Source organism: Macrobrachium nipponense, chromosome 41 (genome assembly GCF_015104395.2).
Source record: "Macrobrachium nipponense isolate FS-2020 chromosome 41, ASM1510439v2, whole genome shotgun sequence".
NCBI classification, from domain to species: domain Eukaryota; kingdom Metazoa; phylum Arthropoda; class Malacostraca; order Decapoda; family Palaemonidae; genus Macrobrachium; species Macrobrachium nipponense.
The window spans coordinates 4,565,045-4,587,151 of NC_061102.1; the positions used below are offsets into that span (position 1 = coordinate 4,565,045).

The window sequence follows — 22,107 nt, forward strand, 5'->3', positions numbered from 1 at the left end:
TGTCAGTTGAAAGTTCACTGACTTATGAATGTATATTTGCATCTTTTGCATTATGAGATTAAAAGTAAGAGTTCACTGGGAATGCATTGGTTCTTGTAATAAGAAGGTATGTATAATGCGAGAAAATAAGTTCATTAATGTTAAGAATGGATGATAACAGATTTTGTAGTGAAATGTGGTATTGTTTTAATGGAACATTTGAAAAGCAAGCCAATTTTCTCCCTTTTATGCTGCAGTGTATTTTAGTTTGGGAGTTCCTTTAGATGGCATAAGAAAGTTTGCATAGCCATTTGGTGTCTTAAGTTTCCCAAGTTTTGTTCATTTTACAGTAGTTTGCAATGAAGGTCTTTGAATAATGTTATATAAAATCAATTGAAGAAAAATATCTGCCATTACTAAAACCGGAATATGTTTTACCCAGCTGAGTAAGACTTTCATTGTTGAATTTGCTAACAAATTCTTTAATGTTTTGTTTTGTAGTATAGTATGCTTAAATCTCATAACATAGAGGTTGCTTGAGAAAAACTTGAAGTCTGCAGGGTTTTCTCTCACATCTTGTGCATGATATAATAATTGCTTTCTTATTCTTTATTTTTGGAGTGACTGGAAAAATTATTGGGTGCATGATGCTCTTAAATAATGAGGCTAAGACCCCCCCTTTCTTTCTGACTCTGATGTGGTGATACATATTCACCATTTGTTGGGGGTGTGTGGTGCTGACTGCGTAGCACGCCAACAAAGCTAGTTCAGCTGTACGTGAAACCGGTAAAGGGGAAGAGAAAAGCAAAGAAGACAACATCAAGGTGAATATCATTATTATGCTTGTACTATATTTTTGCTTTACAGTGTGTGTGTATGGTGGTGATTGAAATGTAATGTATAGAAGTTAGATACTGTACTAAAGTTAAGAGGGTCATGATCACAGTTTTCATTTTCTATTCATCTAAGGGGACTTGTGCTTGACATGGTGGCCAGTCAGAAATGAATGTATGATTATCCAGTCAATATTGTAAGTGTTTCTATGGTGTTTTCTTCTTCTTTTTTTTTTCCATGGATAAGGGTAAAATAAGATAGTGGCTTTGATTCTTGTACATAATTCATACAGGTTTACCAACAATGATCTCTTGTTAGGAGGAAAGTTTTTGGGGTAAATTCCTGCCAAATCAGTTATCTTCAAAGACCATTTTGAAAAGTTCTTGCTGTTTGCAAGTTGTTTTCAGTATTTGTGATGTCTTTTTAGAAATGACTGAATGCTATGTAAGATATATACTTGTGACCTTTTAAAACATGTTTTTGCCATTACCCTAGAAACTGAACAAGGCAGTTGCTGCTCTGATGGAAGAATGGATGAAGTTCTTAGTTACTTAGACCTTAGTGGAAGTATTAATTTGATTTTGCAGTACTTTCACTGTGAAGGGCCTAGTATACTAGTAACTAATTTTTTAAATATCCACCTCTTTGAAATTTCAATTTCATCATGGTTGTTCAAATTCCCATGGTTTTCTATACTATCAATCAGATTTCTATAGAGAAATTATTATAGAAATCCCCTTTTTGATTTTTTGGGTAAATCACAGAAGTCTCACGTGATAATACTTGAGGCTAAGCACCACCACGGAGGGTTAAAAACAGTTTATTGTAATTTGAATATTAGTCTGATACCCTTTTTCTTTGGAGGATAATGTAAATAAATTTAAGTCTAGCATTTTTACATTAGTTGCTAAAAATTTTGGTTTGCATTCAAGTTATGGTTTACTGCATATGAATGGTAGTTTGTTGATATTTTTGAACAGTGGCAATTCAGAATGTTGCATAAAGCCTCAGTATAAGTGAATTTTAATAAGGACAGAAAAGGTTGGAATGTTTCGTAAAATCATCAGCGAGTCTGGATTCAACAGAAATAATTATTTCAAGGAAGGGCCCAGACTGCTAAGCAGTTACTTTAATTTTGAACTGGTGAACTGCTGATATGCATTTAAGATAAACAACTCTTAGGTTAGAAAAGTATAAAAGTAACCACGACATTTTTGATCGTCGTTGTGCATTAACATAACATCCATTGATTTTGCCTTTCAGTCATTTTTTGTAATAAGAGCCAGTTAACTTCATTTATAAAAAGCAAAATGTAAACAACATCTCTCCAAGAAAATGATTCATCACCATTTCATATCAGAGCAACATGATTTCCATCCATAAATTAAGGTTTAACCACCCACTAATACGTATAAGATATGTACTACATACATGGATGATGCTGATGCTGTCCGATCATTGATATTTCAAGAAAATGCATTCTAGAACATCATACCATCCTAAAATAGAACATTTACCAACCTCAAAGTCGCACAGTAGAATATGTACTGTGAACTTTCCAAACTTGCGTTAAGATGTGTACGCATTCAAACTACATCTCACAGCTGTGAGATTTAATGGAATATCTTCTTAGGATGACAAATCTGTTTGCATTATTTATTTTTACCTTTTGTCTTGAGAGTTGAAGTGTATGCAGCCTTTTATGATTTAATGATCATTAGAAAAAAAAAGTTTGGTTACAGTTTATTCGGGAATCATGTGAATTTCCTTGTAGTATATTTCAATTCCATTTCTCCATAACGTTAATGGGTAAATGTTGATGAACACTACTGAGTTTGTTTTCAATTGTTAGAGGAAATTGAAATCTAGAAATAGAAGGAAAGCCTATGTATTGTCATTTGATTAAATAGTAAATTTCTAGAAAGTCTGTGTCTGGTGAAATCTGTCAAGTTTGTCTAAATGTGAATTATGAGAAACCATAATTTCACCCAATATTGAGGGGCATGCTGAATAAAGCCCTGAAGTGTTGTCATTGTTCTTGTTAAAATACTCTATTAGTCCTACGCAAAATACTTCATATTTTGAAAAACTTAGTATTGTATGCCAAGGGTTTTTTCCCCTCCCCAAATGCATGCGCACACACATCTTGCAAACTCTCACTACTGTGGACTTGAACCATGAAGACTATTTCCATATTTTGATTTACAATGAGAGTTTAACTATTAAATTAATTATATTCCATTCGTAGGCTGAATTGACATACTATATAGTTACCTAATTTTTTGCACGTGGCATTACGTAAGGTAGATATACAAAATATGCAAAATTATAGTTTTGAAGAATAGTTCCATGCTGAAAATGGAAAACATGAGATAAATGTACCTATATGCTACTTTTGTGTATAGTTTGATATTATAGAGTGATGTTTGTTTGAGGGTTAGCATCAAGGGCACTTTAGATATTGCCATATGTTTTAAGATGAAGACCTTTACTTCCTTTGCTTTGAAAATACAGGTACTCTTCAAGAGCAGAATCACAATTTTTGGAAAGGAATAAGAAGTGTTTTATGGAAAGCATTAGGATAACATTGTTGATGATCTTTTCATTTTAATCATAGCTACCTTGCTGTCCAAGGCAAATCTTATTATAGGATATTGGATACAATAGTTTTTATTTGCTTTCCATCATTGAAAATCTCAGTATTTTACTTGTTGGTGATATTTTTTGCTGTTGAATCTAGTAATGAAGTTTATTAAGAATTAAGTTGAAAGTTTTCAATTGTGCATAACATTTACTTTCCTATCTGTTCTGTTTTGAAAGAAAGTCTTGACCCATCTGCATTTTTGGCTGGTGAAAATGTGCTTGATTACAAGGCCAAGAACAAGTACTATTCCAAAACTTGTGTGGTGACTCTTTATCACATTTGTTAAGCAAGGCACAACGTTTAGTTGAAACATAACTTTGAAGCTGTATTATAACTTCGAGAATGACCCTGTGTAACTTTAGTATTGCTCTCTGACAGATAGGCTTAAAAACTCCATAATGAGACTCTGAGCTTTGTATAATCTAGCTTGGAAAAAAAGGAAACTTTATATAAATGATTTATTGGTTTCTCTTCAAGGATCTGACACAAGTGTGTGTGTGAGGTTGTGAGAGTATTACCAGATCTGAAATTTATAAAAGTAACCTATTTCTTTTGAACTAAAACTGAAGTATAGAAGGCAAATTTAAATGCTATATCCAAGTAAAATTATTTAAAAAAATTTGCTTGCTTTGGTACTAAAAGAAGGTAATTATTACACCCCTTCACCCCACCCCCCCAAAGAAAATCAAAGTGCAAAGTTGTTACACTGCCCTGAGTAATAATTGGAGAGTTCAGAATCTGTGCGGGAAATATTTTTTAAACAATTTTATGGATAGCAAAGTGCAGTTTGGTAACTTGAAAACTTCTATTAAGTGCTGTTTAGATGAAAATAATCTGATTTCATTATTTACAGAAAAATTAACACCATTTCCTGACAACCATAATCATTTACTTATATGTACGCTGATAAGTGTACAGTTACGTAAACAATGGGCTGGTATGGAGGAGACCTAAAAATATGTTTTCTTGTACCAGTTCATTTCAGTACTTATTTATAAGCAAAAAAAGTGATGTTTACACTACTAACCAAGTTTCTAATGAGGTTGATATTAAAAGTTTCCATTATTTTTGGAGATTACTTGATGCACAAAAGCTTATCTTAAAAGTTTCCATTATTTTTGGAGATTACTTGATGCACAAAAGCTTACACCTTATTGCGATTGTTTCTTTGAAAGTTTTTGTTGAAAAAGAAATAAGGGACTTACTTCCAGTTACTAGATTTGTACACATGCTAGCAGTAGTAAAAAAAATGTTTAGTCTATTTTAAGAAGTGAAATTGCATGATCATGTTTAAATAATTTTAGTCTACCCTTTTGTCATTATGACAATTCATCATTTGGCACAGTTTAAAGTTGTCACTGCCTTTTTATAAGATTTTCTGCTTCATTGGTATGTGATTTGTATCACATCTATTATCAATGTACTTTACGGATGTTATTTTTATCCTATACTAAGTGCAGGTTGAGACTAAAGTTATTGGTAGGGATTCTGAGTGCTTAGGTGATCGGGAGTTCTGTTATTATATGACAATTTTCCTAGTTAGCCAAGTGAATAGTTAATTGAATCAGCAAAGAAAAACAGGCAAAGTACAGTCTCATTTTATGTAAAGAAAATTTTCTGTTGTGATGAGTAAAAGCAAAAAGTATGGCAATAAAAACAAATACCTTTTGAATTAAGAGGAAAGTTTCAGTGATAGTGTGTATCTTGTCGTTTTCGTGGAAACACTTTTGAGGCATAATGACTGCTTTGTCATGTACACTACAACTATTTAAGTATTTCTGTGAAAAGATTTATCTGAATGATGTAAAAAAAAAAAAAAATGGGGAAATAACATTATTATGTATTATGAAAAATTATTTTAGTTAGCAAAGTTGGTACTCAGTACCTTATCATAACTAGTTTAAGAAAGTGCCTACAAGAATTTAGCTAAAATTGAATTGCTGTAGTACCGAGTAGTTTAGAAGTTATAATTGCTTAAGACTTATTTACCTTGTATATCTATCATCATCATCGTCAACATGAATGTTAGGTGTTTCCATGCAGGTTTAAATGCAAAATAACTTTTTCCAGTTATGTTGAACATTTTAGTCAAGAATCCTGTCTTATCTTCACCTCATACCTCTTGCTGACTACAGAGCTTCTGTTCTCATTGCATGCCCAAACAACCTCAAGCTTTTGAGATATGTATTGGTCTTTTTTCTTCAAGACTGGTCATTGCATCTTATAACAGTAATTAATTTTGCAATTTTATTATTTCAGTGAATTCTAGTCATGAATCATAGAATTTTGCCATGCCTCTTTCAGATCTTCTCCCTTCTTTTAAGTACCTATGTCTGTTGCATAGAGTAGTAAAGGTCATATGCTTCATGAAGTATTGTTGTTTGCTAATGGGATATTCAAGATTTTCTCCTTTGTGTGTCTGTCTCAAACTTAGCACTCGTAATTACCACTGCACCAAATATTTTGTTTAAAAATACTATTGTAAAATGCCTCCACATGTTACTTCCATAGCTTAACTGTGTACATTTTTGACAGTCATATTGTCAGTGTTCAGTTTCCCTCAACATTTCCACTAGCTGTTTGCATAATAATTATTGATTTTTTCTACATCCTTGTATTGTTAACCAATTTTTAGTGGTCCTATATCTTCAATTATTTTCTCATACACTATAGTCAGGTCATTAGATTTTTTATTTTTATTTTTTTTTATTTTTTTTTTTTTAAGCTTAGAGTTTTTTTTTTTTTTTTTTTTTTTTTTTTTTTTTTTTTTTTTTTGTGGTAGCTTAGATTTTTTTTTTGCGGTAGCTTAGATTTTTTTCTAATTTTTTTTTGTTATAAATTCTGATTACTTTCGTCACTGATCATTTTGTGCCCTTTCCACTTTTGTTTTTATAACATATTCCATTCCTCCTCTTCTCCCAGTTGCAGGTTCTGTTCAGTTACCCTTTATACAATTTGGTCATTTTTAAGCTCAGAGCTCTGAGTATACTATTAGTAGTATGTCTTCATTATCTGGCATCCCATCCAGGTTAAAGGTGTATTGGCCGTTGACCTGCAAATGCACAACAGTGTGTGCTGTTGAAAGAGGTTGAAAACTTATAAAAGGAAAAAAATAAAGTGAAAGTGTGATAGTGTTTAGTATATTTTTTTCAGTTTTTACCTTTCACTTTTTTATTGTTTTTTTATGCTTTGTATTTTTGTAGTATCTGGTGGTAATGCTTTTTGACAAGGATTTATATTTCAGGGGATGGAAAGGACTGTCGAGAAAGTTAACTGATTAGTTATTTTAAATCTTCAAGGTTAATTCAGTGAAGTATTTTAGGATCAGTGACAGATTGAGAAGTCATTGAAAAAAAGCGCTAGTAAATTTTGTTCATGAGTTGATACGAAAAGACTTTTAATCCAGTTTTTCATAAACTGACAACATTTGTAGGGAAAGTTAGACTTTTGATATACCAGGTGTTTGAAATTTTAAGCCAATAGCATACAAGCTGGGTTACCTTTCTGTATTTTGCATCATTTTAATGAACTTGAGGCTGAGAAAACATGTCTTTATGATAATGGTTACTCCAGTGACATATGCACATTTTCTGACCATGAAAGCAGTCAGATACCATTATATTCATTCATGCAGTAATATGCAAAGATTTTGTGAAGTTAGAGTTACACAAAATTTGCAACATTTTTAGGAAGAGCATCAGATTTAGATTTTCTGTTACATATTAAACAGCTTCCAATAGTCTATGAAAATTCCAACTAAATATTACGTATAAAACATATATTCTATATGAATTGTAGCATTTAGATGCTGTGTAATAGTTGACAGGTTACATACAGGCTCTCACTCTCTCTCTCTCCTCTCGCTCTCTACTCTCTCCTCTCTCTCTCAGTTTTCAAGAGTTTTCAAGATTTTAGTGTGATGTGTTTCTCATTTGCTGGTATGAATTTCATCTGCTTTAAACAGTGTCTGTCAAAGTATCAATCACCATAATACCACCCCATTTTGAATTGATCAAACCTTGTTGATACAGTGCTGCCAGATCTTGGGTAGGCTACTGAAGCTGACCACAAAATACTTTAATGTATTTTTAAGCACTGTCTAGATTACCTTTGAAATTACTAAAATAGTGAATTTAAAGAAGAAGAATAATTAATTATGCTAGGTGAAGCAATGCTGTATGCAAACAGCAGTCCTTGGAGGCATACTTTTCAGTGTATGAAGTGCAGTACATACATGGGAATTTTCCTGGATCTTAAGAAGACAGGTTATGAAACGAATGTTTGTGCATCTACAGAAATAAAGTACTGGGTGTATTATTGAAGGCTATGATTAAGTGAACTGTGCTTTAGAATGATAAAATTGAAGGAGTTGGGCAATAAAAATAGGAAGAAATGTTGCAGAAAGGGAGGGAAAGCAGAAGAGACCATTCGGAATTGAAATTAGATCAGTAGTACTAGGTTTATCATATAAGACTTAGAACAGCAGTTTGATATTAATCCAGAATCTTGGCAATGAATAGAAAAGGCATTAATTACAGTAACAAAAATATTCAAGCTTTGAGTGTGAACAAAATGTGTAGGTTGTATATACAAAAAAAGACTGCAAATATTGATTTTCCTTGTTTTAGAGAAGTAGCCAGGAAACCTAAGTGTGGTAAATTGAGAAATTAAAATAGTAGTACCTGATTTGTGGGTTAAGTGACTATAGTTACATTAATATCATTATATAAGGAAGGATACAAGGAATTGCTGAACTTGAGCTGTACTCTGCTTTCTTTCCAGTCTTTGTAAGTTTTGATAGTATACATTGATTTTCAGTCCTCTTCTCCATACCACACTTACACTTTTAAAATGTTTACACCAATATAGTAACGCAATTCTGCTGTCATTGTTAGTTCAAATTCATAATGCATATCCTGGGATCTCCTTTTTCAACTTTTAGATTGTTATTACTATTATACGGGAAAAAGCCTCTGCTTAGTCTTCATGGACTCCAGCATTTATCCTATTTTTTAATACATCTGCCTCTGTTTTCACACCAGATCTTGTGTAATGGTATAGTAATGTAAATTGTTTGAATCTTTCTGATATCCTCTGCATTTTTAGTGTAGATTTGAATATTTATGCCAGTACGCTGTCAGGTGTTTGTCCAAGATCTACAAAAATATTGTGTTCTCATAACAGCTGCTTCTGTTATTGATCTTAATAGCATAAAAGGAAACTGACACAAGTTGATTTTTGCCATGTTTGTCATTCTTTCCTCCAGACTTTTCCCAATATTTACATAGTCATGTTCCTCCATAATTTTCAACCCGCTGTGTATCCCTTTTTTTTTTTTTTTTTTTTTTTTTTTTTTTTTTTTTTTTTTTTTTTTTTTTTTTTTTTTTTTTTTTTTTTTTTTTTTTGTTTTTTTTTTTTTTTTTTTTTTTTTTTTTTTTTAATACCATTTCATTTTTAGATATATTCTAGTGAGACCATAGCTGATTGACTCTGCTGCTGCTTTTCTCAAGTCACTTGTTATTGGAGATGGGCTTGGGCTTCTCATGGTTTTAAAATTCCAGAGGACTCCTTTAACATTGTCAGTTATGTTCTGTGTCGATCCTTCTGTTATGCCAGTAGCCTTCAGTCCATGTTCATTTTCTTCAGTGAGGTTTCCAGAATACTGCCCCTGTTATTACAGTATCTGTATTTTGAAACCCTTTTATACCTTTGCCTTTTTACATTTTATTCCTGTTTCCCCAGTCCTCTTTGCCCTTGCCAGGTGCCTTCTAGTCACCACCTTTCCCTTTATATAAACAGTGTCACCCCACATACCTCTTATAGCATTTACTGACAATTCTTCTCAATACCGTGGTTTGATTTCATGTTTCAGTGCCATGTTTTTAATCTCTTGACTGGCTCTTGTAATCATGTGTCTGTTTTGCACTACCAAATTAGAGCTCAGCAGTCAGGCCTCATATTAACTTTGCAATCTTTATCTTTGATGCTGTTGATGGTGTTCATCCCAGCTCTCAGCCTTGTGCCTAAATTCTATATTCTCTTCTATGTTGTTCATCATTATTATATCAGTATGTGCTTTAGCTTCTCCACTTCTCATTCCTGTAGATAGGTACAATTAGTGACAGTGACTAACTGATGATGATAATGGTGGTTATTCCTAGAGAACATGATATTACTGTGAAGTTTATTGTACATTTATAAAAAATAATTTCACCCCGGTATGCTCCTTATACACTCAGTCAGTGGAATTTTTTAATTGGTAATTTTTTCATCTATGCATCTCGTATGTAGGGTGATGTGAAAAGACAGTTTATTTATAAAATATTTGATGTCACTAAAGATATTCTGTTGGTTTTATACATCAGTGAAATTACTATACCACTGTGCACACATCAGTTAATATCCCTATGTAGATTTGTCTGCTAAGTAATACAGTGGTTCCCCCGTATTCCCAGAGGATGCGTACCAGACCCCTCGCAAATGTTTACAACCCCCATCTAAAAATCATTATAAACTTCTATTTTGAATGTGGAAACACAAGGTATCCCTAAAAATACCATCCTACATCAAAAATACACTAAAATATCATCCTATTATGGTTCATATTAATCTTTGCAAATATTATTGATACTACATGACTTAGTTACGTTACGTGAAAATAATCCAGTCCCCCATAAGTGTTCAGTCATTTACATTTTCTTTCATACAGTTAATATTTAAGACGTCCAGTTTTCTCTTTACGAGGGAAACAATTGAGAGAGAGAGAGAGAGAGAGAGAGAGAGAGAGAGAGAGAGAATAAATACGTATGAACATTAAGAAAAAAAATTCACATTCACACTTGTATAGTAACACATGTAAATAGGGTAATCACCAGTGATGAATGTAGATTAAAGATGATGATGATTAATTATCCGTGCAGTCCGATGAATAAAAATGAAGATATAACTGCACAGCTAAGCAGAGGAGTTACATCTCTTTTGAGGGCACCAATACATAGGGTGACCATACATCCCCCTTTGAGGGGGGACAGTCCCTCTTTTTGACTCTCTATCCCCCCAAAATTTTGCAGTTGTGGGGGAACGCCCTGATGTCCCCCTTTCGACCTTTTCTTTTTTTTCATGTAATTACTACAATTGTCCTTAAAAATTAAAGACTAATTTTTGTTTAAAATGTCAACTATAAATAACTTTTGAATAAAAGCAATGTCATTGATAAACCTAATTTATCATTTCCTGTTATTTAATATACTTAGCAAAGATCAAATCAAGCCAAAAATATGCCAAAGAATGATGTAAGAATTTTTTTCTTTTTAAATAACGTCTGTAATTTTCCTTAAAATTTAAAGAATAATTTTCTATTTAAAATGTCAGCAATATTGTCTGAATAAAAACACTAATTGATAGACCTTAAAATGTCAGCGACAATGTCTGAATAAAACGCTGATTGATAGACTTTCTCATTTATTATCACCTGTAATTGAATATTCTTATATGTATTAAACTAAAGAATTTATAACGACTCAACATAGGTGCAAGTGTGCAAGGGCTCACTGTATACCTTTGTCCCCCTTTCGCAAGTCGAATAAATGGTCACCCTACCTATACACCTTCAGGAGGTGCTTCGGGAGGCACTTCAGGTGATTCGGGAGGCTTTGGAGGGTCCTCCTTTGTTCGTGTGATGAACATTGTGATTGGCATTTGCTGCAGTTGCTTCTTCATGGTGGTGAGGGCTTGATTATAAGGCTCCAATGCTGTATAAAGAGTGTTGGAAAACTTCAAGGAGCATTCCATGTAAGGATCCCTTGTTGCAACAAACTCCTGGTGGTCGTTTATTATTATTTAAACTTGGGCATTCCAAAGTCAGGCCACTCTCCTCCTCCTGTTCCTGTTCCTCCTGAACCTGGAGTGTCTTCTTCCTCGCTGGGTGACTTCATCAGCTCTTCCAAGTCCTGGTCTGTCAGGGGGTTCAGAGTGGGCATCAGTGAGGGTGCCAACTTCATCCTCGGTGATGTCGTCAAAGCCCTCACCCACCAAGAATTTTCGCCAACTAGACTGCCTTATTATTGGCTGAATACTGGATTTCCTGAGGAGAAAGGCTTGTATAACTATGGACACAGTCTGGCCACAACTTACTCCAGCAGGCATTCAGGATCTCCTTCATGTCCTTCAGCGACCAGTCGATGATAGATACGTGGCAATCGTGAATTTACGCCAATAGGCTTTCCGTGTAAATTCACTACCACGGTCCATTGCATCAACAAGGTGCTGGAGGGAGTTTGGTGTAGAGTGCCTTGAAGGCACGGATGACACCCTGATCCATGGGCTGGAGGAGAGAGGTGGTGTTGGGAAGGAGGAACTCGAGCTGGACTCCCTTATAACAAAGATCGAGAGGGTGGCCACCAGCAGTGTCCATTATGAGCAAGACCTTGAACTTGATGGCCAAATCGGCCAGGTATTGCCTAACTTGAGGAATGAAGCTCTGTTTTAACCAGTACTCCATAAGGACTTGGATGGTCCAGGCCTTGGGATTATGCATCCAGAAGACGGGCAGTAATGCCTTGTTCTTATTCTTGAGTGGCTTAGGATTTGCAGCCTTGTAAATGAGGCCTGGTTTCAGCATAAAGCCATCCGCAATCCCAGGCTTTAGCTTCATCCTTCATAAGGTACATCTGGGACGGCATCATCTTCCAGTTTCGTCCATATTGAACACCTGTTTCTGGGCAATATCCTTTCTCCTGGATTATTTTCTGGAAGGCCTCGGTATATTTCGTTGCCGCTTCTTTATTGGCAGATGCAGCTTCCCCATATAGGGAAACAGACTTTAGGTGGAACTTTTTCTGGAACCGGTGGAACCATCCTTTGCTAGCCTGAAAACTTTGGGGAGTTGAGGATGGTCCCGGTTGTGGCTCTTCTTCTTCCTCTTCCTCTTCAGAAGCTGGTTCATCGAAGCCCAACAATTCCAATTCCTGTTCTTCATCACCTTCCTATGCTTCTACAGCTTCCTCTTCCTCACCACCTTGTGTAGCAGTTGATAGCTGCTGGTAGAGCTGTCGTACGTTTTCGCATATGATCTGGAGTTAAGGGGCACATTCTTCCTGCAATCCTTGATCCAGAATGCGAGGGCAGATTCCATTTTCACAACTTTTTTTTCTCTTTCACTGTGGACACAGCCTTTGCTGTACCATAGTATGTTATGCTTACACTTTCTTATTTAACTTTCTTCTTTATGTATCTCACTGTGCTCTCGTTCACTTGGACATGGCAGCCAACCACGGCATAACTTTGCCCTTCTTCAACATATAGAGAGGTTTCACCTTCTCGTCGAGCTTCATTACAGTCTTCTTTCTTTTAGCTTCTTTGCCAAAAGCCTTAGAAGAAGCAGGGTGCTTTTTAGGGGCTATTTTCAGCATGATGCACACAGGTATTTGCTGATACGTACAAAACGGCTTCACGTTTACGTTTGCGTATGTCAGTAACTTTCTAAGCAGTGAGGCTGATGGAGATGCACGATGTACCCACAATTTCATCTCTGCAAGATGGGGTCGGGTTTCAACCAATCAACACCAAGTGTACAGCTAATGAGCGACAAGGAAAATGAATGCTCCGCCTGGATTGGCTGCTGTGCAGACAACAGCCAATAGCGTATAGAATATTTTGTTTGGGCACTGCTCTAAGAAGGCGTCATGGCATCATAAGAATTGGTTATCTGCGGACAGTTGGCTTTGGTGAAGCATCTTTTAAGAGAACCCAATTTTGTTACTGTAATTTTGCTGTTTACATTAAAGTGTAATACAGAATTGTAATATTTGAAAATGAATAAATCTTTTTTTCATCATAAAAAATGTAGTCACGAAAATATACTTAGTACATATGCATGAAAAATATGTACATACTGCGTGCCGCAGACAGAAACATACATACCCTGCTATATTCCTGTTGCCTTACGTATTTTAGATATGGTCTGCGTACTTTTAGTATCATCCTAAAACACTTTATGTACATACATATCATATTTAGAAATCTTCTTAAAATATTTCATAAAATGTACAGTCTGCACAATGCGTACCCAAATGACCCAATACATACGTATGTGAGTTCAATGGTCTCTTGTTTGTGCATTTTTTGCGTGTGCGGTATACACTACTGCGGACTGAGATTTATTCTTTAAAATGTCCTTAAACGCTCTGCTTCTCCTGAGGCTTCTGGCAAAGAACCTAAGCATCAGAGACCCTTACAGTTAATTAGTGCTGAGGAGAAAATAGATGTGATAGTCATGTTAACCCTTAAACGCCGATTGGACGTATTAAATGTCGACGAAAAATGTCTGTTGGGTGCCGAATTGACGTATGAAACGTCGACGCTAAAAAGTTTTTTTTTAAATTTGCGGAAAAATAGTTATAGGCCTACTTGCCAAAACTTTTAAATCACGCGCCTTGAGGGATGCTGGGAGTTCGCGGATCAAGCTGTTGTTTTGTTTACCATTGTTACCCAGGCGCGCAAGCGCGAATTTCTTTGTTCTCGCAGTTAATAGCATCAGCGACACATCTCAGAAATTATTTTGTCACTTTGACATAATTTTTGCACCATTTTATATTAGCCGTTACATAGAGTTTTATACTATATGAAAATGTGCGTAATTTCATGTAGAATACAACGAAAAACAACCCATGGTTGTAGCTTTTATCAGTTTTGAAATATTTTTATATAAATAACGATAAGTGCCAAATTTTCAATCTTCGGTCAACTTTGACTGTACCCAAATGGTTGAACAATGCAATTGTAAGCTAAAACTCTATGTTCTTGTAATATTCAATAATTTAAATTCATTTTAGAACAAATTGGAAGTCTCTAGCACAATATTTAAATTTGTGGTGAATTTATGAAAAAAACTTTTTCCTTTCGTCCCAAAAAATCATAAATTTTTTTGTCCTATGTTCGTAATGGTTGCACTGTTTTATATTAGCCGTTACATAAAGTTTTATATATGGAAATGTGTGCAATTTTATGTAGAATACAACTAAAAACAACCCATGGATGTAGCTTTAATCAATTTTGAAATATTTTCATATAAATAATGATGTGACAAAATTTCAACCTTCGGTCAACTTTGACTACCAAAATGGTCGAAAACTGCAATTTAAGCTAAAACACTTACATTCTAGTAGTACTCAATCATGTACCTTCATTTTGCAACAAATTGGAAGTCTCTAGCACAATATTTCGATTTATGTTGAATTTTAGAAAAACTTTTTCCTACGTCCGCGCTGTAACTGCCGAAAAAATCAGAAATTTTATCGTCCGATGTCGTAATGTTTGCACCGTTTTTTATTAGCCGTTACATAAAGTTTTATATGTGAAATTGTGTGTAATATCATGTAGAATAAAAAAAAAATAACCCCATGGTTGTTGCTTTTATCAGTTTTGAAATATTTTCATATAAATAACAATGTGCCAAAATATCAACCTTCAGTCAACTTTGACTCGACCGAAATGGTAAAAAAACGCAATTGTAAGTTAAATCTTACATTTTAGTAATATTCAATAATTTACCTTTATTTTGCAACAGATTGGAAGTTTCTAGCACAATATTTTGATTACTTGTGAATTTATGAAAAAAAAAAAAAAAAAAACTTGCTCCTTATGTCCTCGCGGTAACTCTTCTAAAAAATCCGAAATTTTTTCGTCCGATGTCGTAATGTTTGCACCGTTTTATATTAGCCGTTACATAAAGCTTTATATATGAAAATGTGTGCAATTTCATGTAGAATACAACAAAAAACAACCCATGGTTGTAGCTTTTATTAGTTTTGAAATGTTTTCATATAAATAATGATAATTGCCAAAATTTCAACCTTCGGTCTACTTTAACTCAACCGAAATGGTAAAAAAAAATGCAATTGTAAGCTAAAACTATAAAACTATTACATTCTAGTGATATTCAATCTTTTACCTTTAGTTTGCAACAAATTGGAAGTCTCTAGGACAATATTTTGATTTATGGTGAATTTATGAAAAATCATAAATTTTTTCGTCCGATAATCGTAATGTTTGCACAATTTTATATTAGCCATTACATAAAGTTTTATATATGAAAATGTGCACAATTTCATGTAGAATATAACTAAAAACAACCCATGGTTGTAGCTTTTATTAGTTTTGAAATATTTTCATATAACGATAAATAGAAAAAATTTGACCTGTCAACTTTAACTCGACCGAAATGGTCGAAAACTGCAATTGTAAGCTACAACACTTACAGTCTAGTAATATTCAATCAATTACCTTCATTTTGCAACAAACAGGAAGTGTCTAGCACAATATTTTGATTTATGGTAATAAAAAAAAAAAAAAAAAAAAATTAGGTCCGCACGTTACGAATACATGCATCATATTGTGATAATATTTTCTCTGTGTTGCTTTGATAGTTTTACAATTTGTTTTATGCCAAAATCATCGCAATTTAGTGTACAATATAATGAAAAAATAATTAACTCATTAGCTTTAACCGTTTTGTTCATAGCGCGATTTGTATACAATTATATATGAAATATTTTTTGCACTGTCATATATTCCAATATTTATATATGATAATGATAATTTTTTTCATTTCTGATGGTTGCATTCTAAACTTCAGGCAATGACAAAAAAAGGAGCCAAAAATTAACTCTTAATCCTGAAAATTAAGTGTGCTGTGATTAAAAAAAAAAAAAACTTTCAGCTTCGGCGCTCACTCGCGAACTCCACCGGCATACAGGAGACATTTTTGGAAATACTGGCTCGGCGTTTAAGGGTTAAGAGAGGGCAGAAGTCATGGAGAAAGTGCAGCCCATTACCACATGACAAAGTGCAATTGCCTGCCTTGAGATCGAATATGAGCAGGGTAAAATACTTCGGGAGGCCATTCTTGGACAAGAACTCTCCTCCCTCTGTAATAATGCTATCCCATAACGGACCAGGTCTTTGAGATATTTCATGGTCTACAATTTTATCAGGGATGTCAGGGAGGTACAGACAACAGTCAAGGTATGAGGTAGAAGTAAAAGTACACAACTTTCATCAATACTATAAATGAAATAGTGAAGCCCTATCTTGACTTGTTCGTTCAAATATACAATTACCTCAAGATGGCGGTGCCTCCTGAAATCCCTGACGAAGCGCCTCCTGAAGAGGTTGACAAGGCACCCTCAGAGGATCTGTAACTCCTCTAATTTGCTGTGCAGTTTTATCTTAATCGTCATTCATCAGGCTGCTTGACTATAATGTCATCGTCTATAATCAACATTAGTCACAAGTAAGTGCTGTATTATTTCATATTATGTAAACATATTATACAGCAATTAACATGAAAATACAGAATATTTCTGTACAAAAAAATTTGCATCCACGAATACCAGGGGGGACTGCAAATAATTTTTTATATGTTCCACAGAGAACCCAGCGAATGGGCGAGTCCTCCTGACAATAATTTTTAGATAGATTCCTAAGAAAAATCTGCGAATGGGTGAGTCTGCGAATCCAGAGAATGCAAATACGGGGGCCCCACTGTACTTATTTAGTATTTTTGAGCCGAGAGGAAATTGACAATTGACTCGTGCCAAATCTATACACAGTTCTTCCCAAAATGTCATTATGGATTTGAAGTTCATGGTGAATTTTTTTTACATGAACGATTTTTAACTCATAATTTGGAAGTATATATTACCTAATTGCATTTATTATTTGTCAGGCAAGCCAGTCTTATCTCTATAAACTTCTTCTTCTTCTTCTTCTTCTTGCAAATATGATTTTCATTACCATGGACACAGCATAAAGACATATTAAGAAATATTTTCCTCTCTACAGATGTGTAGTATGTATACCATTTTAATGAAAATTATTTTACTAATTAATATTATGGATAAAGATGATGAACATTCCCATTGGGCAGGTGGCGACCAACAATAACTTTTCTTGTAAGGTTATTCTCCTCATTACCTACTCAGGTTCCATTTCCCCATCTATGTTAATCATGCGTGATTGAGTTATGACATATCTCACAGTAATTAAACATCTCTAACTTTCCAGTTATTAAGTAAGCCTGAGGAATTTAGCTTAATAGGGGATGTGCTTAGTTTGGGACAGGAAAAATGACCATTGTCAAGCTTTATTTTAATTAACAATTGGCCTCTTTAAGAAATTAATACATACAGTACTCTACTTGGTTAAGTTTTGAAAGTTTCATTTTGACTCCTAAAATCGTCATCACCATCATTTTTATTTATTTCACTTTCACTGAATTCTATGCTATTAATCCTTGTATGTGAAACTTCTGTTGTAGCTCCAAATCAATTATTCTTACAGCATATTTTGTGGTTTGCAGTTAGTAGTAGTATTGTGTAGTAGGTTCATCTTTGAATGCATCTGTATTAATAAGGGGGCTTTTAATGTAGAATTAACTTCTTTATTCCATGTTAGACATAATTGTTAAATTAAAGAATGTTTAGTTATTATGACAGGGAATATTTCAAGGGGCTCTGCACTAATTCATATAGTATTGCTTTGGTTAGATTTTGGTAACCTTAGTTGGTCTGACAAAGCCACAAGAATAATCATGTTTTGACAGTGTGACTTGGCTCCATATCTAGCTGTGTAAATTGAATTTAGCCAAGCATGTGTAAAAGAAGTTAAAGAGTTAATGAACGTTTCGTTCATGATATGGTAATAAGGTAGTTATTTTTTTTACTAATTTTCCTAGTTAGTTAATAGGTAAATTATGCTATGGAGTTGCTACATTGTCAGGAACCAGAATAATTAAAGTTCATTTGTTCTCATTAAATGACTTAACCGTTAGTGCTACTTATAAGGGTAGGTAGATACCTTTATTGTATTTATTTACCTTTTTTGAATACAGTTTTATAAGTTTCACCGGTTAACAAGGAATCGTGTATAAAATGTAAGCAGTTGCCTTTCTTAAAAGTGATTTTCAGGTGGGAAATGCATCGTACATGGAGGCAAATTTACTTTTTATTTTTATAAATAACAACAGGTGATTTCAAAGGTTACAATTTCTGGAAGATATGAAAACTTGCATATCATATTTGGAATTAATCGCATTTTCATCAGAAAGTTGGCAGATCTCTGTGAAGCAAATGCTTAGCAAGGAATTGCAGATCTTTATTTTTGCAGTACTGTACTGAATTTCCTTAGTGAAGAAGTGCTGCATTAACACGTCTCCACAGTTTCTGTTATATCTTCATTTGGTTGCATTTTTTTAATCCATTCAACTAGGACCCCAACACGTTCCTGGAAAACTTCAACAACCGCGGCCGTAACTTTGAGCAAGGAGGCAATGACTACGCTGGCCAAAGAGGCCGTGAAGGTGGCCGCTCCCGCTGGGGGCACAATGATCGTGATGACTACGGCCCAGCCAAGAGAGCTCGCTACTAGATCTGGAGACATTTTTTTGTATCGATGGATTATGAACTTGAGATGGGTCTTACATTAGCTATTTTTGGCACTTGAAGTGGGCAGGCTGGTTACACTTAGGTTGACCTGGAAGGGTGTAATCTCCCATGATTGTCGAACTACAGACCTATTATTAATTGTTTGGCGTTGTAATTATTTTATAGTAGGTTTTGCAAGATAACCTAATGTCGTGTGACACTTGTCTTGAGATTGTAAGAATATGAGAAAGAAAGTGGGGGGATATATTTTGAAGTAGAATTTCCTGATTTTATATATGCATATCTTGAAGGGAATTTGCAGGGTAGGTTCAATGTAGCATCTAAGAGAGAATGTTAATTGGGAGAAGTATTCCATTCTGGATTGCATATCTCGCAACTCCAGCTTTTGTAGTGTATTACATGATTTTTTTTTATTTTTTCAGAAGGTACTAGCTATTTTCTTAAGGTTTTATTTCAAAGTTTTCTCTATAGACTTAAGCTGAACTTGACTTGTTCATCCTTCATAGTGTGTATGAAGTCTTAGTCTTCTCTTTATAATCATAATGAATGCGTAGTTTAAGGCTAAAATCTATAATCTTGTATTGAAAGAAAAGATGAGCAAATTTGTCTCGGAAATGTGCTTGCTCAGTCAAGTATGACTTTTAAGAATTCCTGATCTCTTCCTTTTGGAATTTCACTTTTCTTCTTGCATTGATATCAAGGTAATATTTTTTTAGAATTTGATTTTAAGAATTTTTGGGTCATTGCTCATTATTTTTAGCATCTTGAGCATATACCATAGTATCTTCTATTGGAGCGTTGATAACACTATAGACAGATTAATAGCAAGGTAATGAATTTGAATTCATATACTATTGATATCAGTGGGAAGCTTCATAGTTTCCAGTTCAGAAGTATTAACATGTAGTACTTACATGTTCTCTGTTCAGAATGAAATCTGTCTGCTGTGAAATAGCATTGAGATTACTTTTAGCTGTCTTTCTTTTTTTCTTTTTTTTTTTCTTTTTTTATGTTCTCTTCATTTTTCAGTACAGTAAGTGCTTTATCGTAGTGCTATCCACAATGTTTTGGATAGCATTTATGTAAAAAAAAAAATACAAATATAAAGTTATACATGTAACATCTTTTAATATTATCCAGTCATATTTTCTTTATAATAAAGAAAACATCATACATCACAAAAGCTTTTGAGAAACTATAAGTGATATAGCAAGGAAAATTTGTTTTGACTAAAGGAAATGGTTAGCAGTAGTTGAAACAGTAATCTAGTTATCTTTACAATTACTTTTAAGAGGCATCTTTGGTACGAGACAATTTTATTTCATAAGAGCCAATGAAGTATGAAAGACAAAAGTATAAGCAATTATGAAATAATTTTTTCAGGCATCATGCAAGGTTGGCAAGTGCCTTAACAAACTGGAAAAGAAAGTTCCCCCCTCTTCCTCTATTTATGCCACTTTGTACTCAGTGAGTAACTTGATATGATGGAAGTTTCACCTTTTGGAGCGGTAATGCTTCAAATGTTGATGATTTTTGTTTTAAGGTACCTTGTTGCTATCTAACTAGTTTTACTGAAGGAAGTATATTTTCTCCCAAAAGCAATTAACCATGCAACTACTTGACCATTTACTATAAAATCTATAGTAGAAAAGCTCCCAGGTCTTGTTATGTTTTGGTCAATTTATCCTTTATGGAAAGAGCTAAGAAAAAGTTTGATTGTGATATCAATCTGAAGGTATTCAATAATCCATTGAACTCCAGTGAATTAGGTTCTCATGCTGGGCCACCACTAGAGTTGTGGGCATGAGGTAAATAACTTCATCCTATATCATTAAATACTGGAAGGTTAACACTTACTAAAATTGCCCCATCCAAGGGGAGAGTAGGTCTATAGGTACACCTGTAAATTACGTGAAACATAATTAAATTTGTCCATTTTCTTATGTGATTGGTGTTTATCGAAGATGCAATAGAATTGATAGTTGAATTAGTAGACTTACAAAAAATTAATAAGGTAAATTCCTTTTGAAGCATGGATTTGGCAGATATTGGCAAAAATAATAATTGTGTTTTGTTTATGAACAGTAACATGTGTATTTGAAAAGGAAAACTATTACTTACATTACCAGAAATTTTAATAAAAAATTTTATTTATGCTCGCTCTTATACAACCAGCGGTGATTTTGCTAAAAAAAATTCAATGAAATCTGATATTGATATTGGATTTGTGTTGGCAAAAGCAAGGTTTGCCAAAAAAAAAAAAAAAAAGTGTACATTGTATCAAGGGCAAATACATGCCACCTATAAAAGTGCAAGTTTATTACAGTTTCTTGGAGAAGTGGCTGGTCCCGCAGTTTCTAATATATTCGAAGGCCTATTTTACTGGTGGTGTTTGGAATCATATATATCTAATGAACAATATTATTTACTTAAAAAGTAAATAAATAGTTGCAAGAAACTGTAAAGCATGGCACAGTTCTTGAATTTTCAAAAGTGACAACAGGGTCAGTTGGGAATAGGTTTGATTTTTATAAGTATAATTCGTAACATTTGTATTGATGAAGTAATATACGTACTTATGTAAATGGATGCCTTTGTTCATGAGATATTGTTGTAAACTACACCTTTGTACTAAAGGCATTTTCCATGGACAAAATTATAGCGCCTCGGTGGCATGTTCTGTATGGTGTTGGCGTACCACCTTGGTGGTCGCAAGTTCGATTCTCGGACATTACATTGAGGTGTGAGAGATGTGTATTTCTGGTGATAGAAGTTCGCTCTCGACGTGGTTCAGAAGTCACGTAAAGCCGCTGGTCCTGTTGCTGAATAACCACTGGTTCCATGCAATGTAAAAACACCATACAAACAAACAAGATTATAATTCATTAATTCTTGGAATTTTTAACATTGTGGTTCATACCAAACTTACTATTAAGCACTTTGGAGGTTCGTTTAGATAGTCTGTCACAAAATGGTAAATAAAAGGAGTCCAGTGCTATTACATCATGATGCATTTGCCCCTTCTTTTTGGCTTAAGTTTGTAGATATTCCTGGACTTTCATTCCTATCATTTTGTAGACATGTTTTTGGCCAGGGAAAAATTTGTGGCCAGCCGTGCACTAACCTTAACATTTTTCCTACATTCTCTCTTCAAGATATCTGTATTAAAATATAAGACTATTTATCAGAAGAAAGACAGTTGAATTA

General features: G+C 34.1%; 1 protein-coding gene across 1 annotated transcript in view; it reads left to right on the forward strand.

Annotated features, from left to right (window-relative positions):
- The window catches only part of LOC135212441 (hrp65 protein-like), a 183,963-nt gene extending 163,943 nt beyond the window's left edge, over positions 1-20,020 (forward strand). Inside the window, 2 exon segments of the mRNA XM_064245812.1 lie at positions 729-803; positions 18,725-20,020. Coding sequence (XP_064101882.1) covers positions 729-803; positions 18,725-18,883 — 234 coding nt within the window. The 3' untranslated portion in view covers positions 18,884-20,020.
- The last annotated feature ends 2,087 nt before the right edge of the window (positions 20,021-22,107 follow it).